Source organism: Uloborus diversus, chromosome 10, assembly GCF_026930045.1.
Source record: "Uloborus diversus isolate 005 chromosome 10, Udiv.v.3.1, whole genome shotgun sequence".
Classification (NCBI taxonomy): domain Eukaryota; kingdom Metazoa; phylum Arthropoda; class Arachnida; order Araneae; family Uloboridae; genus Uloborus; species Uloborus diversus.
The window spans coordinates 46,610,694-46,637,843 of record NC_072740.1 but is presented as its reverse complement, the minus strand read 5'-3'; the positions used below and the strand labels follow the sequence as shown (position 1 = coordinate 46,637,843).

The following is a 27,150-nucleotide window of genomic DNA, read 5'->3' as shown; positions in this document are numbered from 1 at the left end:
AAAAAATACTTTTTTGACTTACGACAAAATATTACAATACGAGAACCAATTTTTGAAAATTGCTTGTACTATCATATTCTTTGATTTTCAGAGGTAAGGTTTTCTTGACTGGAATAGACTACGTGTTACTACAAAGTTAAAATATTACTAGATATGTACAGAGTAAATATTCCACCTTTTCACTTTGCTCAATATTCTTCTATATCTGAATAGGTGGGTGTCTGAAGAAGGCCTTCTCACTTGTTCAATATCGCGAAACTTGATTTCAAACTCGATTCTACTACATGATAATAGTAGATACCATCAAAACTAGCATTTAGTAGCACAACATGTACTGAATCAAATAAAGAACATGAGCTACTTCTAAAGCAAAATCAATCGAACAAGCCCAGGAGTAACACAATATCACACCGTAAACATCAACCACTTTGTGCGTGCGGTGTGCAGCTGTAAAGCGAAGGTACTATTAGAGCGTTCACAACATCTTTGCCTAAATTGAGATTGGGTTCATCGCCAAAAACGATCTGGATTAATTCGGTCGCAGTCCAATTCAGTTGAACATTACACATCTTCAAATGAACTTGACAGTGTGAAAGTCTTAATCCTACCTTTGTGTTCAGTGGCACACCGCTTTGCAACTGCAATGATACTATTGGATGCCACGGCACATGATAGATGGTCGTTCCTAGTATTAACCAACAACATCATGACAGCCTAATGGTGCGTTTGGGCCATGCCTCAACCACATGTATTGGCACTTCCGACAGGGAAAAATGTTATGTCAGACAGCAGGAGTGTCAGAGGACTTCCTTTCCGACATCACACAATTCTCTAGCCTGTTAGATCCCCGGATTTGTCACAGATCGAGCATATCCGGGATCACTTGGGACTGTAAGCTGGACAGCCTACGAGATTGATTGAACTCGTTGCGTGTTTACAGTAACTGTTGTACGAATAACGTATGACATTGTACGACACCGTTATGACTCAATGCTCGCCTGTATCGCCTAGTACATTCGCGTTAGAAAGGCTCAATAGGGTACTAAAATCTTCATTCTTTTGTTATCTCTCCAGTTGATCATTTTACTTTCAATTTGTAATAACTTTCGTATTTCAATTTTGCCCTCACGTATGTACATTTCGTTTCACTCTGACGCATCACGCATCCTTCTAGGTGCGTCGGGTTTTTTTTGTTACGGAGTGTATTTATTTTCTCCCTACAGTTATATTGCGCGAATCTGGATTTTTATTTATCACCACTAAATTTCATCATGCCAGAAAGCGAATTCAAAAGCAAAATAATAATAATAATAATAATAATAATAATAATAATAATAATAATAATAATAATAATAATAATAATAATAATAATAATAATAATAATAATAATAATAAAATGTGTCTACTTTTTAGCATTGAACATAGTACACCGGCTAAAAATTTAAAGAAAGATCATAACAAGTAAAATACCAATAAAGTTTGACCACGGAGAGACGGCAGATGATCTTGAAGCAGAAACATCATTTATATCATTTTTAATATATTATGCGTTATTATTCTGTAACAGATATTATATCAGCAAGAACGGGCATACGCATTTAATAAATCAGCCACAATATTCTTGTTATGATATCTTGGAAGATTCCTTCACAGTGGTATTAGGAATGATGAATTAATTTTCAAGCAGCTACATATCATTTGCTAATATCATTTGCTCATAGTCAGATATTTTCAATATTTCATATAGTTTCCATTTCCTTTCTATAGGTGTAACTGTTGCTGTAAATGCATGGACTTTAGTAGCAATTTCTCTCGAACGTTTCTATGCAGTATGTGAACCTCTACGCTCTCGTCGTTGGCAAACTTCGTCTCATGCGTGTAAAGTCATCTTTGGAATTTGGATATCTGCCTTTGTTACAATGACTCCAATTGTTTGGGTATCAAAATTGATGCATATTCAACCATCAGGTAAATTTTTACAGTTCCTCTTCCTAAGCGTTGTAAGTCATTGAAATCTTCTTACAAAAGTTTTTCCATCAGATTCAGACTATAAAAGCTTTTCTTTTTTGATTTTGCGTCGAAAATCTTTTTCGAAACATCCAAGCATCAGAAAGTGGTAAAGTTTTGATAAGTATTTAGGGTTAGTATGCGATGGAGTCTTCAACGCAAGAATCGAAAAGATATGAAATATCGAACAGAGAAGGCAGGAGCGGACTGTCCCTGGCCATGTGACCGAATGGGAAACTGCGAAAAAAGGTCGGTCCTTCGTGGGGGAAAAATGGCCGGTAAAAAAATACTTACCTATTCTATTTTTTCCCAGCAAAGTCTAAAGTTTTCACGATTTCGATAAAACTGATGAAAAATGTGCAAAATTTAAAAATTTATCTTATCCCGGCCGCAGAGGAAGATGGGGGTAGCACCTCACTCCCAATCTTTCAGACCCAATTTTTCATTTTAGTGATGTTAGAAAAGGAAAACTTTCGTATCATTTAAAATATATATATATATATATATATATATATATATATATATATATATATATATATATATATATATATATATATATGTAAAACTCTTGTGGTAGAATCCTAGAACCACATTCATTCACCTAATATTTTTCGGCAGTAGCCCTAATGTCCTCCAAGATTGCCGTCAAGCGTATTTAGGACTTTAATTTAAAAAATTAGCAGATACACTTTTTTAAAGTAAATTAATCGAAATAAGTTCTTTAAATTTCCTCTAAAAGAAAATATGTTATACAAAACATTTCTGGAATCTTCCACAACTTGATAAGCTTTGTCAAATTCAACAGAATAGATAAAAAAATAAATACTTGAAGCAGAGGAAATTCAGGCTTGAGAAGCTCAACAATATCAGTTCTGTAAATAGAAAAAGATAAACAGAAATATGATCCGTGACTGTATTACGCGTTTTCGCTTCATTTTACGCTGTATTAAAAAAAATATACAATGTGCTAAATTTAAGGTTTTTAACCTTCTTTTCTCTTTTCTCAACTAAAAATGTGTAGTTTTTAAAGCTTTTAAGGTATCCAATTGCGTTAAAATCTACATTTTCGATGAAATATACCTTTTTTTTATGATTCTGTTTTGTAGTCTGATTTATTAGCTTTCCAAAACTGCCTTAGTTTTTACTCTACGTAAATTACAACTGGAGTTATAGCTGCATTATTACAGAGTCGCACATGAAACTCCAGACCGGAAGTTGCATTTAAATGCGTTTTCTGAAGAATGATATTTTTGAAGAAACCTGTCTACTGTAACAATGATATCTCAAAAAGTTATACAAGAATTGATGCGAAATTTTCTGAGATAGTTCGCTGTAATATGCTTGATGTTTTCCTCTAAAAGCTAAGCTGAATTTCAGAATTAAATAATATTTTTATGTGGTTAAGTTTAAACAAAAGCATTTGTTTACAAAAAAATACCGGTATAGGAACTTTGTTCTGCTATATCTCAGAACAATTTTGAAAAATAAGAAATCTTTTAGAGCAAAGCACACGTAAGAGTCATACAAATGTATTACTACAAGGATCTATGCGTGATTAGAACCAAATTTTGTCCATTGCTGTTAGCGTAAGACACTTTTTTTTTTCGCGATTTTTCTTCAAATTTGTCCAATTTTTTAAAAAATAACATTTTGAAAGCTGGTTTTTACATTTTTTAAATAGTTTTGAAACAAATGTAGTTAAAAAATAACATTTAAAAACTATCCAAGTTATATTTCAAAGAAATGTCTTCGAACGCAGTTGGATACCTTAAGGAAAACAAGTATGTTATGGGAATGGGTGACTACTCCAAAAGCTTTATAACATTAGCATAGATTGCCCTTTAAAAATGCTTATCAATTCATGTTATATGGCACTGAATAGTTTATTTCGCTGTTTGTGATCTTGTCGGTCAGTTTTAAATTGATATTGGTTTTATTTTATCCTGATAAATTCTAAAGACTATAAACATTCAACTGGTTTTTTTTTTTTTTTTTTTTGGTTATTCTGGTTATTTGGTTACTCTAGAAAATTGTTTTCAAGATTTGTTGAAGTTAATGGTTTCGTTACAATAAAAATTGCAATTCTTATTTTTCGCTTCTTGATGTTATAACATTTAGCCAACATTTTGAAATGCCTGACGTATTTGAATGTCTTGCTTCAGGAAAGTATAAATGCAGAGAAAATTGGCCAAACAGACTGTGGGAAAGTGGATTCAATATATTTCTAGATGCTATTCTTCTTCTCCTTCCTCTATTAGTTATGGCAGTTGCATATCTTCGAATAGCCCTAATTCTGGGGAAAGAAATTCCAGCTACACATATTATCAAAACAGGTATAAAAAATTAATGCATTGAATTTTTTTTTTCATAGCATCGACTGTATAGATTGCTTAAATATATTACTCTTTTACACTAGTATTACACTTTTAGATTAAAGTAGGGGAACGTGGGATAAGTGAATCGCGGAAATATTTACTCTGCTTTTAGTTCCAAATATCTGGTGGTATTTTAATTATGTAGTAACACAAATAGTCTATTCCAGGCAGGAAAAAAATACCGCCGAAAAAAAAAAAAAAAGCATACGACAATATAGGCAATTTTCAAAAATTGATGCTGATATTGCAATATTTTGTTGTAAGTCAAATATTACTTTTGTAATTATAAAATAATAAAGTTATTGTTAGTAATATTTTAAATACTAAATTATATTTAAATTATATTTTATTATATTTTATAATGATTATTAATTTGGACCTTCTAATATTTTATGCAGTATTTATTTAGTAAATATTAAGTTAATTTGTGTTTGAAATATTTTGCACAATTGGTCAAGTACATGCGAAGCAAAGCGAATGGGGCAAAGTGAAATAGTTTATTTCGTTAACTCACTCAATCATTTACCAAATCACTTGTATATTCATTTAGTAATTAATTCATTGACAGTCCTTCATTTAGTAATTCAATATATTTATTTATTTATTCATTCACTATGGTTTACTCACTCATTTATTTTTATTCATGTATTAATTAAATTATTTCTTTAATTATTTCTTTATTGTCTTATTACATTTTTTGTTTCTTCATTCAACCTTTTATTTACTGATTCATTTCATCAAAAATAGTTTTTATAATCGAATAAAAATATATATAAAAATTTAATAATAAAAAAATTTGTTTGAAATCCGAATAAAAACCTTAATTTGAACAATATTAATTTTTCACTTTGCCCCGTGAAAATAAAAGTAAAATTTTTCCACGGTTTTTTTTTTTTTTAAATGCAAAATTTTTCAATGCAAATTGTATTACAAAATACAATGTTATTTCTTTATGTACTGTAATCTTCGAAACAAGTTGAAAAACAAGATTGCAAAATTTACCATCTTATAATCATAATTACTTAGTCAATGAAAATTAAGTAAAAAGTGTAAAATAAAAATTAATTAAAAAAAAGACTATGTAATAACCAAAAAACTAAAAAGAAAAAATATAAGCCCAGTAGTTTAGAGTATTATTAAGTACTACTGAATAACTACGCCATTGAAACAGTTTTATAATAGATACACACATAAGACAAATCATAAATTCAAAAGCAGAATAGAAGGATCAACTGTAAGGGCCCATTCCTTTTTAACCAATCCAGTAACCCCGTAAAATTTGAATGAGTCCCGAATGTTTATCCTTCTATTCTGTTTTTGAGTTAATGATTTGTCTTATGTGTGTATCAGTTATAAAACTATTTCTATTGTGTAGCTATTCAGTAGTACTTAATAATATACTAAACTACGGGGTTTTTTTTTTCTTTTTTAGTTTTTTAGTTTTCACGCAGTCTGATTTTTTGTTTTCTTATAATTTTTTTTTTCTAATCTTGTTCATATGTGCCCCCAGGATTGTTTACATTTTTACTTCCTTTTACAAAAAAGGAAGTATTGTATTCGTGAAAAAATTTTCACTAAAAAATCGACCTTAATTTCCATTTTGCTCACCCCCGAATGAATGTTGAGTTCTTTTTTCGAACAGACCACACGTGCATATATACCCAAGACTGTATAGATGCCCGAAATACCCTTTTTGACGATTCCGGAGTTAATTACAACGAGTTTTCTCGTGACGTCTGCATGTACGCATATATGTGCTTATGTACCTGTGCGTATATACGACGTGCGTGCGTATGCGTATGTGCGTATGTACGTCGCATAAATCAAGAACGGTATGTCGTAAAATGTTGAAATTTGGTACGTAGATTCCTACTAGGTACTAGTTGTGCACCTACCCTTTTGGTTGCATTCGGGTGTTTCTACAGGGGTCTTTTGCGCCTTTTTGAGGGGAAATCATTGTTGATTTAGATGCAAACTCAAGTGGTGTTATAATTTGTGGGACACTTGGCGATATATCGCCAGTCATTTGGTCGCGAATTTTTGTCGCCAACTTGACGACAAATTTGGCGATTTTTTTTTTTAAATCTGGTTTTAATTTAGCCACTGTTGGTGATATTTAGAGAGTTAACTAGTGAATCACATTAAAATTGCCGATAATGGGGAATAACATTAAATTGGACTAAAAGGAAGTCATGTGAAAAATCTTAAGAAAGATCATAAGACAGAGAAAGAGCTATTTAATCATAGGAACATTTTGCTTTGAAAAATTTTAAATAGTTTTTGAAAAATAAATAAATAAAAAACGAAAAAAATTGTCCCCATGTACCCCTCTTTCCCCTGTCTGATTCCAGCGTTTTTATAACTGCTTCATATCAGTATTTGAGTTATAAAGTTTAAAAAAAAAAAAAAAAGTTTTTTTTAAAAAGCTTTAAAAAATGCTATTTTTGTCTTTTAGATATAGTGCTTCACTAATAAATATCCTGGTATAATGTTTGCAGTACATGTTATCTTTCAATGCTAGTGTAGGTAAAACATCTTAATGTTATGAAAATTCGTCAATCTACTTGGTTGTGATTTTTTTTCACTACCGCAACGAAATCTAATAAAAAGAAACCTCGTTATTAATTATCTTAGACTTGTATACAAATATTGCCTAGTAGTTCTTTGCTCAACTATAATCTAAACAGTAGTTCAATCAATCTGTTTTTTTTTTCAACAGAACATAATTGTCTTTTGATTCGTCACTCTTTATAGATGATTCCTCACCAAGCCTAAATTTTTACAACACTCCAGAACCAGCTCAAGACAGTTGTGCTATGTGTAGCCCTCCAAAATGTGCAACAAAATGGACAAGGGTGAACATCCCAATGCATGATGTTTCAACCAGATCTTCAACAATAACATCCAACTTCCAGTCCATCCGTCAAAGCAGCAACTCGGACGGTACATCTACAGTTACGCTGAGTATAGATGGCCCTAACTTACAGCGTAGAGTTGCAATACAAAAAAGAGTAACTACTTTGCTAGTTGTTGTTGTTCTGGAATTTTTTATATGCTGGACTCCCATTTACATAATAAACACAATATCGAGCTTTAAGCCTGATCTCGTGTATAAAGGAATAGGATACGTTAATATATCATTTTTGCATTTGTTGTCTTATGTGTCATCTTGTTGTAATCCTGTAACGTACTGTTTCATGAACCGAAATTTTCGCCGAGAATTTTTTCAAACTTTTACAAGACTTTGCTTTTGGTTAAAATCCTCATCTTCACGAAAATATTGCGGCAGCAATCCAATTTTAAATGGGTAAAAATGTTTTATAATTGTGTGTGAATTGCTTGACAGTATTTAATCTTATGAAATATTTATATTGTTCATTTTATGAATTTATATTATATTATGGAAAATACGATAATCGTGCCATACAGATATATACTTTGCATGTGTATTTTTACATCAGCTGAATCTACTGAATGTAAAATTTTACACTTAATTTAAGACACTTAGAAACACTATGAAGACCATTCGGATGCATAAAATCTATAGAACTCAAAAATTATTTTTGAAATTCGTTATCAATTTAAGAAACTTAATGCATGAAGTGTTCCAGTGTTAGTGTATTTTTTTTTTCCTTTTTTAATACTTCTTTCAATAAGATTTGGGTCCTAGAAGAGCAATGAAACAGCAAGTGTGGAAACAGCACCAGTAACAGACTTGCTTAAGACATCGCTCTCGGGTTAACTCAATTTTCTGAGCTTTTTAATGCATTTAGACTTATTAAACTATTTTTCCCGCATGCAACTACATCTCATCTAACGTAATTCTGGATCCTTGGAATTAGTAAGTTCTATTTTTATTTGCTCAATTTCGAAAAAAGCTCCGACCCCCAGTAACAGACACCGACAATTCTGATGATACCCAGTAACAGATTGGATGAAGAAAAGATGAATAATGAACAAAATCCCCTTTTTCTCTTCACAATGAGCAAAAGTTCTTTATTTTCAGAACTAAAGCTTTTTTAAATTTAAATGAACATGAAACCCCAGCTGACTTTATGATTGCTGTTCATAACCTTCCACCACTGTCTTGAAAATACTACCTGGCTCATAAAATTTACTCTGATAACGCTAGATGGTTGTACCGTATTCATGGGCCACAGCAACATCAGTTTTATCGACCTAAAATTCTTATTATTTAAATCCAAACTTATAGCTGTCTGTTGCTGGTGCGGTTACCTTATTCCTATATGTATATATTTTTTTTTTTTTTTGCAAATAATTTACAATAGTAAAGTAGTTTGTACTGTTAAGTAAAATTTACCGGGTGTCTGGTTTAAGTTTGTGATGCATTCCATATTTTTGTGCAATAGGTAGAAATAAGTTTTTTCCTTGTTTGTCTTTGAATAAATAATTGTTATTGATATCAAATTATGAATTCCATTCAAATACAACCTAATCAGGTAGTCCTCTGAAAGGCGTCTTTTAAGAGCCGTGGTATCCATAAAGGTGGGCGGGGAGCAAAATAAATGAAATGATGATAAAAATTTAAAAAATTATTATTTAAAAAATGCAAAAAATATTAACAATGATATATTTATTCTACTTCAAAAGAAGGTAGTATCAATTTATTTTTGATTTTTATAATTCCCTTATTGAGCACCAATAAATTTTAAATCTTTGTATTGTCGTTATTGCTTACTGTGAATCTTGCACATTATACCATTGTTAGTTTCACGAGTAAAATTTTGATGATAAATGTAAATATGTTTCTATTCATTAAAAAAAACCCATACCACATTTTGTGAAAATACAATTTATTTACCAATAAATGGATGGTTAAAAAACGTGTCTACAACTTACAACATACAAGAAATTTTAAACATTAGAAGTTATAAAAATTAAGTACACTTTGATATCACAATATGGTTTTTACAGAATGAAAATTTTTATAACTCCTTAATACATAAAAGCTGAAATGTCCTACATACTAGTTATATACACAAAATGATATCATTTAAAACCTTTCATTACAAGACTTCAGATGGAGAAAAATATATATTCATGAGTGAAATATTTACATATGTAAGATTCAAGTTATTGCTCATCGAACATAACTCATTAGACATAAACAAATGTCCTGCTAAGACAAAATTAATAAATTAACTATCCTACCTTAATTAACCCGCTATGATAGTAGTGGAAATACGCTTACTCAATATCACGCGTTTCAAAAATGCTTCAATTTCTTGAACAATAATCTTTCTCTTCAAACCTTTTACATTTAACAGGTGTTAGGAAGAAATGTTACTGTTTAAAGGGTCAAGTGTAAATATTATGTAAGTCTAGTTATTTTTATGTAATATTTTTTGTGCTAAAGCTTACAGGTACGAACTGATGCAGTTTACTTCTCAATTTATTTACCTATTGCTAAATGTGCATGAATAAGAAAAATTACCAAGAACAATAATAATATTAATAATCCATATAATTTATGTTAAAAATAATACTTTTTTGCTTAATCCAGACAATTTCCTAAAAGTATTCAATATCTAAATATACATTTACAGAAAGGAAGCTTTCAAATACAGCTATAAGTCATTTACAATTGGAATGCGAAAAATAACAAACGTGCTCAAATAAGCAAATAGTATAAACAATATGGAGATGTCTTTCTGAGTTTGAATTTATACCTTTACCAGTTCGCTCAGACTATGCATGCATATCGATTTTTTTTTACAAAGCATGTCTTTGGTATGTAGCGTTTTTCAGAACTAAAATCATGACTGGACAAGACTGAGATCAGCTACGAGAGAAAAATGATCACTTGGATACCTATATGATGGAACACGACCTTCTCCAATATCCTCAGCTGTTGGGAGATGAAGAGCACTTTCAACGTCAATAGAGTTTTTAGTGTAAAATATGTAATCTAAAGTTTGACAGTATTCACCGTCTTCTCTGATTTTCCATGTTGTATACAGTGGTTCTTGGTTGCGATTTGACAAACAACGATATGCACTCTCCAATGGAAATGTATCATCTTTCGTGATCGTTTGATATACTGATTCAGTAGGGCTGGCATTGAAATCTCCTGTAACAATAACAGGACTACTTCCACTAAAAAGTTTAATGAAATCCATTAAATCTTTACCCTGTTCTCTTCGCATGGTAGCCAGTAGAGGACCTGTTCTAGCTTTAAGATGCGTCGTGGCAATCCAGAACTCGGCATTGTCCATCTTGCGTCTAAAATAAGAATTATAATATCAGTCGAAAATGGAGAAAAGTTACTTTATCACTTATATATTTATCTACACATTTTGATGAAGGAAAATGCGCTGATGAAATATAAAAGAGCTGTGGCAAGCCTAGCTTTTGGCAAATTTTCGCATTTTAAAATTTTTAGACGAGGCAATGGGGAAGAAGTAGCTAAGAAAGACTTGTGTTAACAAACATGCTTAAACAAGTTTTCCTATGATTTTTTTAAAAATAAAGTGTTGAAAGTTTCAAAGTAAAATTTGAAAGAAAACATTCTTTTATTAAGCAGGTAGCTCAAAAGAGACAATAGCTTCCTAAGTAAATAAACACCTACTTGCTTAAATATTATTACAAAAAGATTAAATCATCACAAGTTAAAATGAAGTTGTGATAATGAACACAAAGCACAGTTCATTCGTTTTTCGGTTTACTTAAAAAGTATTTGTCAAAATCAAGAGCTTTAAAATAATCTTATGTTTACTGGATTGTTAAAAACTTCACATGAATTTTTACACGATAAAAAAATACGAAAATTTAAATTATTATATATTTTTTCAAGTATATCAGAACATTTCAAGAACATGTTTCATTCGCTGAAAAGTAAAAACATAACTATCAAATTTTAACATTGATTCGATTTTATGTTTACATATTATGAATTTTAATTCTTTTTGAAGAAACAGTGTGGTCTTTTCTGAAGCAGACGAGAATTTTGCCCCTCAACGATGTTAAACCCACAAGCCGGAACATTTCTACGTGGTTGAAATTATAAAGAAATTTTTAATGCTTCGGTAATAGAGCCCCATTACTTTTATATTATCAGAAAATTTACGGAATTCAGATATTTTACGGAGTTTATATCGTGGTACCACGTGGTTCACACGGAATTGAATTTTTTTGTCAAATTGGTGTATTTAAAAAGATAAGTATTTATTAACAGTTACAAACAAAATGTATACATGTATGATTTATCTCAACGTGAGTCAAACTAATTACTTAAATCATCTAATAAATTAACTCCTAAAATTCATTTGAATGTAAATGATTGAAACATTTCATATCATCAGTATCATGTTGGTAGGAGAAGTAAATAAAGCAAAGTTGAACAATAGAATATAAAACCTTAATTCAAGCAAATAAAATAAAAATAACGACATTAGTATAGAAAAAGCTCTTGACCTTAATTTGCAAAGAATGGCCACTTGGTTAGATTGGTATCCCCACACTTCCAGACACCTTGTCTTCGTATCTAAGATTTCAAATTTCTTCGCGTCAACAAAAATGGCACATCCATCTGGTCCGTTGTTTCCAGCAATGTAGAAACAAGGAGAGTCTGGTTTTGGGAAGAATGTTCCTCTAAACCCCAAGCTTCCAAGACTGTGCTTGAAAAACTGATAGTGATCAACTTCTTGAAAGCAAAGTATGTCTGGTTGTGTGGAAGCCATTTCTTCCAGCAACCTCCATCTCCTAGTCCACCAGGATAAAGCATCCAAGGGACATGCCACAAATTTGTCACTACTGAGGGCAAGTGCTAAAAGAATAAAAACATTGTTAAGCATATCAGATGTTTTCCATTACCATGCATGTTACAATAAAAGTCATAACATGAACTTATTTTGCAAAGATTCAAATTCAATTTCTCAAAATACTACTTGCGGTAAGTAGTCGAATTCTGCGCAGGAGGGTAAACCCGTGTGCTTGTGTTCCTGTGATCCCAAAATACTTTTGGTCGTTCGTATGATACTGCCATTTTCAGGAGAGCTTGAAAACTTACAGTGAAGAAGAAGACGGCATAATACTTATTTACTTTATCTGGGTGTCTGATAATATTTTAACTTGATTAAATTTTTTGTTGTTCAGAATAAAGCATCTATAATTAATCAGTCTAAAAACAAGACTTACGGCATGCATATTGCTCAACACTTACTATTTCAAGTAGAAACGAAAATTCAAGTACTAGCACTCATGTAAATTTAAATGCTGGAGTATATTTAAGCATCATTTTTGACACAATTTCTTCACTTAAACCAACGATTAACGAAGTCAGATCTTTCGTTAATTTGCTCTTTTAAGTCAGCTGACATTTGTATGATCATATAACTAAAGCTGACAGCCGGCATTAGCAACAAAAATTCAGTCGATTAAGTTGTGAGCTTTCGTGCTGCTATCAATAACACAGGGGAACAAAATAATGTTTCTTCTTTGGTGCCCAGAGTTTGAGAACTGATTTTTGATACGTATGGGTCTCTGAATTGAAATAGAAAATTATTTTTTTCTCTAGCAGCTCTACTTTTTCAGATAAGCACTGCTGTTTTACCCAACATGGGCAGTTTTCACTCCATTTTGTGTACTTTTAAACCAAGTATAGGCATCTGAAACAGGGATTGCTTCCAGCATATTTGCCCTATTGTCAATCTGCAGTCCAATTACGTTCAGAAAAATTCACTACATGAAGTATACAGGATGTTCCGTTTTAACCAGCAAGACCTTTATTTTTGCAACCGTTAAGTCCTAGATGCATACTTCCAATTGCAAAAATTTCAAAATCACATCCAGAGTTAAGATATTTAAAGTTTGAAGCGAAAATGAAAATGAGTCAAAAAAATACAAAATTTAACTTTTCATACGGGCCCTAGATCCTCCAACTTATATTTAGGAAAATAATATTTATTAAAAGATATTACTAACACAAAAAATTTGACATTTGTGTGACCAAAACTCAAGGAGACATTTGAGTTTAAAGTTTTAAGGAACCAGATAGAAGATGAAATAGAAACTCAGCGCCCTTTCAGAAGAATGATAGGTTGTCGAAGTAAAAAAACTAAGTAATTATGTTTTTCATTGATATTTAAAAATAAATGCAAATGTTATGCAATGATGCGCAAAAACACACTACAAAAGCTCAATCAATTTGAAAAACCACACTGATGCACGCATATAATTTTAAAACTTTGTAAACTGCTATATTTCCCCCCAAAAGGTGTTATTGACGACGAGTGTAAAGCGGTGTAAGTCATAAAACGCTGCGTTTCATATATCGGTAAATATTGGTGGTACTAATGTCAAACTTTTTTGTGTTGGAATTATTTTTCAATGGATATTATTTCCCCGAATAAAAGTTGGAGGACCTAGGGCCGGTATAAAAAGTTAAATTTTGTATTTTTTAACTCATTCTTTTGTTTGCTTCAAACTTTCAATATCTTAACCCTGCATCTGATTTTGAACATTTTTGCAATTGGAAGTATGCATCTAGGACTAACGGTTGCGAAAATAGAGACTTTTGCAAGTTAAAACGGAACACCCTGTATATCTGGCAAGTTTAGTAGCAACGCTTCAACGAATTAAGGTCAATTTGTAAGTTCTTGTTTTGCACATATTCGCTTCGAGTGATCAGTAACGAGATCCATCTTTGTATATACTATTTTCAGGCCCCGATTAATTTAGGGGTGACCCTAAACAAAAGTTTTTTGGGAGTCCTGCGCAGTCACTCCTTATAAATATAAACATTAATGAGGAACCCAGAGTGGTGTTTTCAGAGGTGTTGAGGTGTTGAACCACTCATTCAAAATATTTGTTGAGAGGCAGAGAATCCCTTACATGTAAAAAAAGGTAAAACAAATAAAAGAGAGTACCTGAATGTTCTTTAATTTTCTTACATAAGAGACCGCATTTTTAGTCTTTTTAGGGACTTCAAAAATCAGGGTCCCATGGCAAACAGCCTAATTGTTCTGCTTAGTAATTGCGTTCTGATTATTTGAGTATTACAATAGGAATAAAAATTCATGTTTCTTTTTTATTTGATCTATGGGTGTAACGTAAACCTGTGTCACGTATATTTCAATGTTATATCTAAAATGTGAGCTCCTGGGCAAAAACTGATGTCATATCTGAACTTACCAACTTAAACGAAATCAGATGCAAATACCCGGGCACCAAAATGACTGTGTAATCTATCTTTGTACACAGTACGCAAGCCTAAACAGGACAGCTGGTTTCTGTTTTGCTGTTACTTTTTATTTGGAGCCAGTGCACTAGATTGAAATACCTGTGTGAAAGGTAAACTAAGACATTAAACGTTATCATGATTACTTTCAGTTTTGACATCCAAATGTATTCGGTTGAAAAGTAAAAATTTTATTCAGAATATTATTTAAATAAAATGTTTCAAATAGGAATATACACGCTTGACATGCATCAGTAAACTTTACTGAGAAATCCAAAAACTGGTTCTGAGAAAAGAGAATTTTTATATACATGTGTAATTTACTTGATTTTGTAAATTTGTATTTGAGCAAAGTAATGAAACCTAAATTATAGGGACTACTATGTGAAGATATTACTATTAATTTATAATTAAAAAAATAATTCATCTAACCTTGAGATAAGATATTCCACTGCATTACTCTAATTTGACTGTTGGATTCGTTAGCATCTTTTTTACCAGCTCTCTTTTGGAAATTGCGATTAATTTTGGGAGGCAAGAAAGACAGCTCTTCTTCGCAACGTAGACGTAAATCATCCCAACTTGATATGTTGTTAAAAATTAAATCATTGTCGGCTGTGTCTTCGTTTAAGATCTTGTGCGCAGATGTAAAACTGCCCATTCTGAAAACAAAGAAAAACAACATTATAGCATACACAAAACGTTGTTTAACTATTGGCACCATAAAGTAATTGCCTGCAACATTCTATACATGAACACACATAGATAGCGCGTTTGAAATACCGATACCAGTTTCAGCTCAGCACCAACCTTAGCGATGAAAGCAAGTGGGCGAACTTGGAGATAGACTGTTAACACTTACGTGTAGAGTATGCGCCAAATAAGACCTATCTACTATGTTATACACGATTTTTTTTTTTTATGCACCCAAACCTGTTTTTATGCAGTGGATAGGAGCGCATAAAAATATTGCACACCAAAAAAATGTTCGAAACTTCAAGTAGCTATAAAAAGTTGTTTTCGCAACACATTTTTTTTTCCTTTCATGCGGTGGGTAGGAACCGCATAAAATAAGTCTCACATAGAAAATAACCCAAAACTTACAAAATAACTAGAAATTGCTTCTTTAAACGAAGTTGAAATAAATCAAGAAATCATAATTTTGCCGAGTAGTCGGACGAAATTCTCCGAATAAGGAAAATTTTGGGAGGTCACAATGACTTCCCGTCGGGGTGTCTATGTCGTCAATTGAAGATACTACCTCGCTCTGGCTTTTGAAATAATTTCTGCAATTTAGTCAAAATTTGATTAAAATTTTCATGTACCGCACAAAAAAAGACCGCACAAAAACAGGTTTGAGTGTATAATAATTTCTTTCGCAGTTTATAATAAAATTTTTAAAAAATTTTAACGGAATCATGCGGTACACAATATCGCTTTAAAATTATCGACTGAAAATAATAAAAACGTTATTCGTGTTTAACATTATCTTATGTCGTGGTCTTATTTTGGCCCAATTTTTATTTGTACGCTATTTTACAATCAATGATTCGTCACTTTACACTTAAAACCGAGCATCTGGAAAAGCACAGGACTATTTATCCTGAGACGTCATGGGCGTAGAGAAGATTTAGTATACCATACATTTCTTGTAAGATTTTTCACCGACGATACACCACAAACAAATTCAAAAAATAAATAAATAAATAAATAAATGTCTCAAACACCATCAAAAATATTTTTCTTTGAAGTTATTAACTTATATCATATGGAAATGTTTTTTTTTTTTTTTCAATTACCTGTTGTAATTTTTTTTAATTCAAAACATTTTTATAACATTGACCCCATTTATCAATGACATTACTATGAGTTAGCGCTAAATATAAAAATTCTTACCAGGTTCCAAACGATAGCGTAATAATGAAAAAAACTTAAATAAGTAGCAATTGAAAGAACATTGTAAAACATGTTTCTAGACGCAGAAATTTTTTGCCCTCGTGTCCCTGTATCGAAATAGGAAATCTTAATGTTTGCTGAAATTTCAAGAAAATATACCAAATTTAGCGAGTGTCGTGAGTAATGGAAGGTATCTTTAACACAATTTGTAGACGGATGCAGTCGGTGAAAGTACGTGATCAATTTCTCTCCAAGTCCTTAAATTTGATGCTTTAAGACTGTATACATCAATAACGGCGAACGAAAGAAAATAATTTTTGCATTAAAAATATGCTTCAAAATGCTCTTTCGATTGCTACGTATTTGAACTTATTTCATATGGGGTGCCCATTCCCCCTCCCCCCCCCAGGTTCAATGGCGCCAATCCTTCCCCCCCCCCCAAAAAAAAAACTTTTCTCCACCCTCTTTCTCTTTTTTATTTTTTCTCTCTCTCTTTTTTTATTTACTTTTTTTTTTAATGATTTTTATCTATTTCTTCATAAAATGTTTTTATTTATTTTTTTATTTTTAATAATAATTATCATTTTTATTTTAGTTGAAAAGTTTTGTGCTACACCAATGACTAATACACTTACACACAAATTGAAATGAAATAAAATATAAACAGAATAAAACAAAACAAATAATTTTAATTAAAAATAAATCAATAAACAAATTTAAATAAATCAATAAAAAAATGAAAAAATCCCCCCCCCCTTTTAGATGGCGCAACTTGCGCCATATCCCCCCCCCCCTGTGAGCACTCCTGTATTTCATTATTACATTATTCGTGTGGTTCCCTGGCTAGATGGTTATTTTATGTTTGAACCTTCTTCATAGTCACACACACACACACAATATCAAACTACATGTCGTGCGAATAGCATTATCAAGAAAAAACTGGATCTAATTTAAAAATTGACTAGTTTTAAGCAAGTTTTGAAATGTTCCCAAAAAAAGTAAGAATTATTTTTGACAATCAATGGTCGTCCCGCTTATGAATTTTCGTATAATTTCAGCAAAATATAATAAATTTTATGAGACCTGTGACGCTTTGATTTAACGTTATTCTAACTTTATGAAACAGTAAGCTTTAAAATCCAGCGCATATAACACGGCACCTAAGAACTGAGTTCAACTAAATGTATGACACACCTAGGGATTATTAGCAGAATTTTGAACTCCGTGAACTGTATATGACGCTAGAGACCTCTTTTCTCTGTTCATATAGTGCTATAATAGAATTTGTGCAAATATCATTAAGCGCAAAAAGAATATATGAATCTATATTTATATGCTGCCTATGTAGATACTTTTACATGTATCTATTTTATTTTAACTGTTATGGTTAACCAAAATACGTATTTGGTGTTTATTGTTGCTGTAGTTTCTTATCCCCTCGGCCTAGGAAAATAGACCAAATTCAAAAGCCCTGAAGGAGGTCAAAGACTGCCTCCCCCTCCCACCGCTTTCATTCTTCAGCTGCCTCACACTAACGGGGTACATTATCTGCAAAATTTTCGTTTGTTTATTTAGTTTCCGCTGAAAATGAAGCACGAACTAAATATCAAACACCAACATTTCCCTATTGTTAGTATGAAATCTAAAACACGATTCTTCAAGTATCTGAAAAACTTAATTTCTGCAGATACTGCCCTTTACCCCACGGCAGTACAATTTACGATATGAGAAAGAGACGCGGTAGCTCAGCAATTGTAGTTTGCATAGTGTTTCTTCTTTCGCTGAAGAAGACTTTTTATCTGGTCAGTTCTGAGTCTAGACAAGGCCACCATTGTAAATCTAGGGCAGGAGCATTACAGAGAGCTTAGCCGCATACCATACATGAACAGAAGATATCCTTCAAGATATACATCAATATATTTGCTTTCTTAAATGATAATTTGTCGATTTAAAAAACAAAAGGAAGTATTCATATGAATTTTTCAGTTTCGGATTTTTTCTAAATATATATTACAGAAATGTTCAGTTAAATTCAAGTTTGTTTACATTACTTCGATTTACGTTTTCAATTTGCTATGTACCTGTATTACAAGTTGTTTATTTAAAATAAATTGGGGGAAAAGTTTTTTCAGAAAAAATAAATAAACAACATTTAGTATTTAGCTTATGGGTCTATCCACGGTGAATGACGTTACAATATGACACTATTTTTAACTTACAAATTCAGCGAAATTAAATTTCGTTTCTTCTGAAATTGATCGAAAATATCATGATATGGTACATCACTGCCCCCACACGTGTCTTCAGACTTGAGGAAATTTTTTTGTGTGAAATTGAAGGGAATAAAAAAACGTGACTGATGTTACGCAGGAGAGACATTCAGAAAATTGACTTATATACAATTTGAAATTCTCTTCAAACTAATAACGTAAAATCCAAACAGATTTTTTCCCCTTAAAGTACAGATTTTAGACTTGATGAAAACACTTTGTTTTATTGCAAAAACTTAAAAACGGAAAGTATAATAATTATTTAACACCCGTGACTGATGATACAATGATTTTGTGACTGATATTACATTTACAATAAATTGCTGCAATTATAAATTATTTCTCCTTAAAAATGAAATTAGCACATGTTTTGTTTAAAATTGTATTTAAATTACAAGAAAAGTGCATTTATAAAGTTATAAAAGATATAATTTTGATGTATTTCATAAAATAAAAAGTCCTCTTAAATTTATTACATCTAGTGTGCTAAATATTTTATTCCTTTCTCATGTGAATAATAGATTTCATTCACATTGACAAGCTATTTCCAATGTCTTTCTGCTTTAATCTTGACAGTCACTAAATACTCTTAGTTTTTAATATCAATGCATCTAACTTCTCGTGATACAATTGTTAGTGATATTCTCCAAGAACCCGTTCTCCAGTAGCAGTCAACAATTTTGGAACATAGTCTGCTGTAAGTGATTCCTTCCTTTACTGCAAAGAAAGTGTTGTTGCTATGCGACTGCTGCAGCTCATAAATTTAAAAAAAACATTACTCAAATATAACTCTTTATAACATGTATGCAAGTCGGATGGTGATAGCTCTGGAATTTTTATGAAGCTGTGACATTTAGAAATATTTCTGTATCTATGATATAGCATTTTTTTCAAATGTATTACATTCAAAATTAGTTGTATATGTTTGTAAAATTTCATGTTGGAAAATTTTTTACGGCAGCGGTTTTCTTTTGTGAAGATATAACAAAGAGTGCTTTTAATAACTAACATATTTTACCAAGGTTTCATTATTTTAAAGTGAGGCAATGCAGCTGCTAATTTAAACCTGGGACTTCAATACTTTAAATTTGTTCTATACTTGTTCTATTTCACCTAATTTCTCTTTTCAATTTTATTCTAAACCAACATTAGTAATCATGCTTGATTTTTAAAAATTATTTATTTATTTTTTATCATCCACTCTTTTCAGTTTCTACTTTATTTTCCTTTTTGTGATTTTCATGTTTTCCTTTATTTCTTAATTTATATCGCCTTTTTTTTTGCCTTTCTGCAGCAGTCAATGCTATTTGTGCAATTTGAGGTTTATTAACGAAAACAGAAATGTGACTGATGTTACTGTGTCTGATGTTACATACTTTAAATAAGTTTTAAATAATTAAATTCAACTATTTCTAAATATTTAAGGGATTAATACTAAAAATATCATCATAAATGAAGAGAATATGACATTTTATAAACTTGGATTTATTTTTGTTTAAGCCATGAAAACTTTTGTACAATTTTGTGACTGATGTTACATTAGTATGAGCCCTAGTTTAAAAACATTTGCTACAAGACAATTATAACAGTCTAAAGTTTTTTTGTTGGTCTAATCTCTTCCTAGATAAACCACATTTCAAGAAAAAAATAAGATTTTAGACATAGCAATTAATTTCCTGAGTGAAAAAAAAAGAGTAACTTTTAGAATCGTTAATGCAACGACACATGGGCACTGAGAAGTGTTGTCAAAATTTTCCTATAAAACTTATAAAAAATGTGCTGATAACTTTTTTCGCATAGTTTTATGAAAATACAGTCTTTTTTACCTCATATGAAAGGAAAAAAATTACTGATACAAGGAAGTTTTTCGTTTACTGTGATGTCCCTAGTTTCATGGAATTGCCGTTATTGGATGGTTTGCAAAATTTATTTATTTACTTATTATTTTCCTTCGAATTCGTTGACTTTTCAACAAACGGTCGAGTCAGCACTTTTAAAATAAACGCATAATCGCTCTTTTTTCTTTGTTTTCCTTTAACTTTCTGCAAACAGACCAACAGTTTGTGGACTAATATATTGGTATCGAGTTCAACAAATGTGTGACACATCTTAGCTCTTGTTTCTCACAAATGCATGCTAGTTTATTGCAATCCACACCTGATATAAATCAATATTTCATTTAATGCAATGAATGGTTCTTACATTTATTAACGTATCACTCAAAGGTCTACTTCATTTTAAATTGTTTCCTAAGGTACTTATGTAATTCGTATTAACTTTAAAAATTACTTTGATTAAAAATTTACTGATTAATAAGCAGCGATTGGTTTAAAGAAACTTTTAACTGTACATCATGCAAAAATATGAATTTTAACATGATTAATACATTATTTGATTCTAAGAAAACAGAACCACGCATACATGCCCTGCGCTAAAAAAAAATGTTGAATACATTATTAAAATAACATGTGTTTTAGAGCATATTATTTTAATCTTTTGAAGCAAAAACCATTATTATGAGTATTTTACATTAATAATCAGGAATTGACAATAACAAGCAATTTCAGTCATTACTCTTTATTATTTAAAATCTATTTAGCGGATTAAGCAAGTCACAAAACGATTTTAGTTGCACTAAAATTTTGGCTGCAAAGAGTAAGGAAAAGAGAAAATGAACGATTACATAAGAATAATAATGGCAAAAATCAGTTTAAAAAATAGATTTTATTTTTAAAAATGCTTAGTAACGGCAAAATAATTCCTTCACTGTTCGTAAATACAAAAAAATATGAGTTTAAAACAACTTCAATAAACATACAAGATCGTTAAGAAAATTATAAACACATGTCAAACTTCCTTGTGTATGAAGATGTTTAAGAAACATCGTGCAGAGTTTGTTTTGTTTTGAAGTAACTCCAATTATTCTAGAAGAGAGCCAAGAAAAAATATTTGTCATCAATCAAAAACCAAAACACAAACACTTCCATTACCAAAACTTTACAAAACATAGTTATTGATAATTTAACTGGTGTCTCATTGCCTTCCATTCATTTCAAGAAAAAGCGAAGAAAATAAAATGACTTGTCAATTTCAAAAACGAGACCTCGTGGCTATTTCCGCAGAGAATAGAAGCTGTCCATTGAGTAAAGTGTCGTCGACCGACATAAGAGTTAAGGTTAAGGTAACCTCTACTAGACAGACACTCCCTTCTTCAAATTGACCTTGGAGGCAGTTTGTGCGACACATACTAATTAAACTGCCAATATAGCTACAGAACTAATTTTCAGGTTTTCGATCAATGATATCTTGGTTGCGGCTCATGCTACTTTGTATGATGACCCAGAGGTTGAAGCAGGTCAGGAAAAAATCATTACTTTTAAATGCGCGTTACGTTTCTATTCAATTTCGTAAATATAATGTAGACCATACTACTGCAATGTTATTTTGATCCAGAAAAGAAGAGTTTTTATTCCCCTCAGTTTAATAGAATGAACTGATAGTTTTGAACGTCTTATCACGTCCTAGTGAGCATGTTTCAAAAGCATTTTACGCTTATTTTTCTGATGTTAAATGGTCGTTGTGAAACAATCGGAGGCACAAGGCGGTAGCTAGGCATTGATGGAAGTTAGGGCACTTGATTTACATGGCAAGTTACTAAAAAAAAATAATAATGATGAGAAGAATTTCACATATCTTACTCATGACCCTGGATCGTCAGAGGGTTTAGTTCCAAAACTCTGAATCCCCTTTTAACGTTCGTAAAACACTTATGAAATCAACATTGCTTTGTCCTTTCTTTTTACATCATGTGGAAGAAATATCCAATATAATGTATTCATAAATTTGTAAAACATAGAAAAGCTCTTGGCATAAAACTAAGCATGATTTAAGAAATATCAAAAGAAAAAAAAAATATTTTTTAAGCACTCTTTTATGAAGTACGTTTCGTAATTAATTGACTGAAAACATAAACATTTACACTTGATTGAATTAGCCTCCACTTTTACTTACAAGCCTTCTCTCATTACGCTAATTTAAGGAGTAACTTACAATAAGTTCTCATTTTCAGGCGTAGTTTAAATAGGCGAGATAAATGTGCACAGCTGCGGTCCAGTGGGCGTATAATGGCTTTGTTTTCAATCGAGTAATAAACTTCGCGCTGTTTTCTCAGTCGTAGCATTTTTTTCTGTTAGTTCAGACATAATTTATAGTTATCAATTTAAGAGAGCACCATTTTTTCACTTACATCTTCAAAGTTTTAAAGGAAAAAAATCATGTAGGGCAAGTGTGTAATGAAAACGTTTGAACACACAAGTAATCTCTCAACAAAGACAGTTTTATGAAAATAAAATTGGTTTAAATTGAAGATATCAGAGCAAGAAAGGGGCCTTTCCACCTTTTGCAGATTTTGTGTTTTACATCAAAATATATTACATTTAATTCCTTACGAGAACGAGTCATCTCCAACTAATATTTTGTAAGATATTAAAAGAAATGAGCTATAAAAGGCTACGTTTTACAAAATTAGTGATATATATATATATACAATGATATATTATTTAGAAACTAAAGTGTTTATATTCCAAGGCGCGCAATATTTCTTATTAAAGCCAAATGTAAACTGGATTATTATTAAAAATCCAAACTGCAGTTGAGTTATTATACGTTTCTAGTAGAGCAGTAACGAGACAGCTCCAATACATAACTATTAATTAAATAGGCAACCTCATATTTTATTAAATTTTCACTGAAATTGATTTCATAGACGCAAAATTTAAGGTATGAAATCTAAAAAAAACAATATTGTAATCTACATTTTTAAAAAGTTTTTTTTTTTTCTTTTTCAAATCCTAGTTTTTTTTAATGCTTAGCCCCATTCTTGGACCGATGTCCTCAATTACTGAAACGTTGAAAAAAGATGTGTCTTTAAAAAATACACCTCTTCTTACTTTTTGAAAAAAAAAGTTTGGATTACCATGAAGAGTTAATTGAAAATACGGAAAGTTTTAAATACAATTTTGAAAGTTTTAAACAGTTTGTATTACCGACAGAGAAACACTGATCACGTAAAAAATATGCAAAATACGCTACGAAAACTTGTAAAAAGTAAAACAAAATTTCTATGTGCGATTTTACATATTTCTAGGAGAAAAATTGCTTTAGTCAGATACTTATCGGCTCCTCTAAGTCAAAAATAATGACGTTTTGTTTTCATGTTGAAAGGTAATCGAATCGTTTTAGATATGAAAAAGATCTATTAACACATAGCATCACTTAATTTTATCTTGAAAAAATGATATTTCACAAAATCCATCAGGCGGAATCAGATGCTAAATATGTTAAGTGATCAAACGTGAGGAAATCTTGTACAGTCTTTATTAAACTTTTAAATACAAGTATCCATATGTTTCTGCATTTCTCCTGTTCCAAGAACAAATATGTACATTTATCTTCATATATTTTAAATAAACAATATATTAAATCAGTGTAAGTCACAATATAAAATTACTTTTTAAACGTACAAAAAATAAAGTGACATACTTTAATTTATCTAGGACACAAAATCAATTACACAAAATCCGTTTCTAGATAAAAATAACTGCGCAAGTTGAAAAATATTTTCCAGTTTAATTAGCTAATGTTGTTTTAAGGGAAATTGTATCTGGGTTAGAGAAGTTGCTTTAAATTGAATTATAAAAAATGTTGTGAGATTATTGTTTTCAGTTATTCATTAAGCGTAAAAGCAGGAAGTATCGTATTACTTCCCAGATGAAGCAAAAAACAAAATTCATTGTCAAGAGAAAATAGAATACGAAAACATTTTAAAGATAATAAAACATGTTATTTTGAAGTCATTTTTTCAGGTCTTTGTTGCTTTATCAGGAAGTAATCATGTCAATTACTGAAAATGACACCCTTTCTGAGTGTTGGAAAGTCGGATGCTTGTAGAGCTAATACGAGATATCTTCAACAACTTGAAATCAAATTACAATTTGAAAGAAATATCAAAACAAAGAATTTTTTTTCCTGAGAAAAAATTCAGTTAAAAAATTTCAACTGTAAGATTTAACGATACTAACAGTAGTGCCATCAATAACTATCTATTTGGTAATAAATAGTATCGTATTTCTTCTCAGATGAACCAAAAAAAAAAAACAAAATTCAATGTCAGGAGAAAATAGAATACGAAAACATTTTAAAGATAATAAGACAAGTTATTTTAAAGTCATTTTTTCAGGTCTTTGTTGCTTTATCAGGAAGTAATCATGTCAATAACTGAAAATGACACCCTTTCTGCGCGTTGGAAAGTAGGATGCTAGTGGAGTTAATACGATATATCTTCAACACCTTGTAATCAAATTACAATTTGAAAGAAATATCAAAAATAAGAAAATTTTGTTTTTTTTCCTTGGAAAAAAAATCATAAAATTTCAACTCTAAGATTTAACGATACTAACAGTAGTGCCATCAATATCTATTTGGAAAGTAAATAGCTTGTCAAGAAAAAATGTTAAAAAACGAGCTGATGTGTGCATCACATGACTTCCTTTTACACCAATTTAATGCTATTTCCCTATTATTGCAATTTTAATGGGATTCTCTCTCTAACTCTTTAAATATCACTAGCAATGGCCACATTGAAAGCAGATTTAAAAAAAAAAAAAAAAATCGCCAAATTTTTCGCCAAGTTGGCGACAAAACTTGGCAACCAAAAGACTGGCGATATATCGCCAAGTGACCGCCAAATTATAACACCATTTGAGTTTGCATCGAAATTAACAATGATTTCCCCCCAAAAAGGTGCAAAAGACCCCTTTAGAAACACCCGAATGCAACCAAAATAGGAGGTGCACAACTAGACCCCACTACGAGTCTATGTACCAAATTTCAACTTTCTAGGACATACCATTTTTGAGTTATGCGAGATACATACGCACATACGCACATACGCACATACGCACATACGCACATACACACATACGCACATACATACAGACGTCACGAGAAAAGTCGTTGTAATTACCTCGGTGATGGTCAAAATGGATATTTCGCGTGTCTATACATTCTTAGGCACTTTTCCGCATGTGGTCGAATCGAAAAAAAAACTCAACATTCATTTGGGGGTGAGCAAAATGGAAATTAAGGGCGATTTTTGAGTGAAAATTTTTTCGCGAATACAATACTTCCTTTTTTGTAAAAGGAAGTAAAAAGGAATTAAGGTATTGTATTCAACATAGCTGCACAAGAAAACATGCTATAGATTTTTGTTATGCGTTCAAACATTCTCGGTGTTTTATTTATGACTAGCTGTGTTTCCCGGCTTTGCATGGTGTACCTCGAAAATAAAAGTTATGTCGAATGACGCGTGTTCAACAATTAGGCTTCAATTGAAGGAAAAAAAAAATACTATAAAATTCCCCGTCAAAAATAAAAATTCTTAAAGAAAGAAAACGTCAAATCAAAAATTCTCAAATAATTAAACGCAACCCTCCATGAATACAACTAAAATACTTGATTATCTTCTGCTGGCACTACAAAAAAAAAGGTAAATTGCCAAATAATAATTAAAAGACGAAAGTCTTACCTCAAAGCAAAAGCAATATTTTATTTCATCATAGTCGAGGGAAAAATGGCAGCCTTCAGAATTGTTTTATTGATGCTAATTTAAAATGAGCTCGCTCAAACGATTAATTTCCGATATAAAATTACTGTTCCATTAGGCTTAAAAATGCTTATTTAAACTGTTCTTTTGTGGATTTTACAGCTTTTTTTTTGGGAATGAATGAATTGAAGTGAATGTAATCTATGGGTATTTTTGCTAGTTTTCGAATGGCGTTAAAATCGAACTGATCGGATAAATATTTCGGGTAGAAAGAGCCATTTAATGTCATTTTTGGGTCTTAAATTAAAATTCGAACCGTTCGGTTCTTTTTTGGCGTTGGAATCCCCCCCCCCCCTTACGTTCCTTCTCGGGTGTCCAAGTACATCCCTGCCAAATTTGGTCGAGATCCGACGTAAACTCTGGGTTTGTATAAGGAAGACACATACACACACACAGACATACACATTTTATTTATATAGATTTTAAGTATAAACATAATTCGTCGGTGTTTCTAAGATTTATGAAAGAACACCATTATTTGGTGTGCTTGTAAGAAGATTTATAATTATCATCATATCGTCACCTCTGAGCAACAATAGGATATCTTACTGTTCTTCTGAAACTCAGATATATGACTGCTGATCTGAGGAAACAACACAGAAACGAATAAAAAGTCCAAAAAATTTTGAATGTTTCGCTGATGTTACTGCAGTTACTGAAACATTAATTTTCTTACAAGTCTGAGGAAATCAATGAAAATTGATGAAAATTGGCTAGTTAAGGTTCTTTTCTGGCGTGAAC

The 27,150-nt window shown here is 31.2% G+C and overlaps 2 protein-coding genes across 4 annotated transcripts in view; one reads left to right on the top strand and one right to left on the bottom strand.

Annotated features, from left to right (window-relative positions):
• LOC129230987 (cholecystokinin receptor type A-like) overlaps positions 1 to 7,693 on the top strand; it is a 76,246-nt gene extending 68,553 nt beyond the window's left edge. Inside the window, exons 2-4 of the mRNA XM_054865230.1 lie at positions 1,768 to 1,968; positions 4,170 to 4,340; positions 7,137 to 7,693. Of these exons, the coding sequence (XP_054721205.1) occupies positions 1,768 to 1,968; positions 4,170 to 4,340; positions 7,137 to 7,693 (929 nt within the window). The remainder of the gene's footprint in view (positions 1 to 1,767; positions 1,969 to 4,169; positions 4,341 to 7,136) is intronic.
• A 2,121-nt stretch (positions 7,694 to 9,814) lies between these two features.
• Positions 9,815 to 27,150, bottom strand: part of LOC129231561 (nocturnin-like) — a 93,002-nt gene continuing 75,666 nt past the window's right edge. For all 3 annotated transcript variants that reach the window (XM_054865916.1, XM_054865918.1, XM_054865917.1), the window contains exons 2-4: positions 15,013 to 15,242; positions 11,817 to 12,168; positions 9,815 to 10,625 (exon numbers count right to left, since the gene is read on the bottom strand). In XM_054865916.1, the coding sequence (XP_054721891.1) occupies positions 10,160 to 10,625; positions 11,817 to 12,168; positions 15,013 to 15,242 (1,048 nt within the window). In that variant the 3' untranslated portion in view covers positions 9,815 to 10,159. The remainder of the gene's footprint in view (positions 10,626 to 11,816; positions 12,169 to 15,012; positions 15,243 to 27,150) is intronic.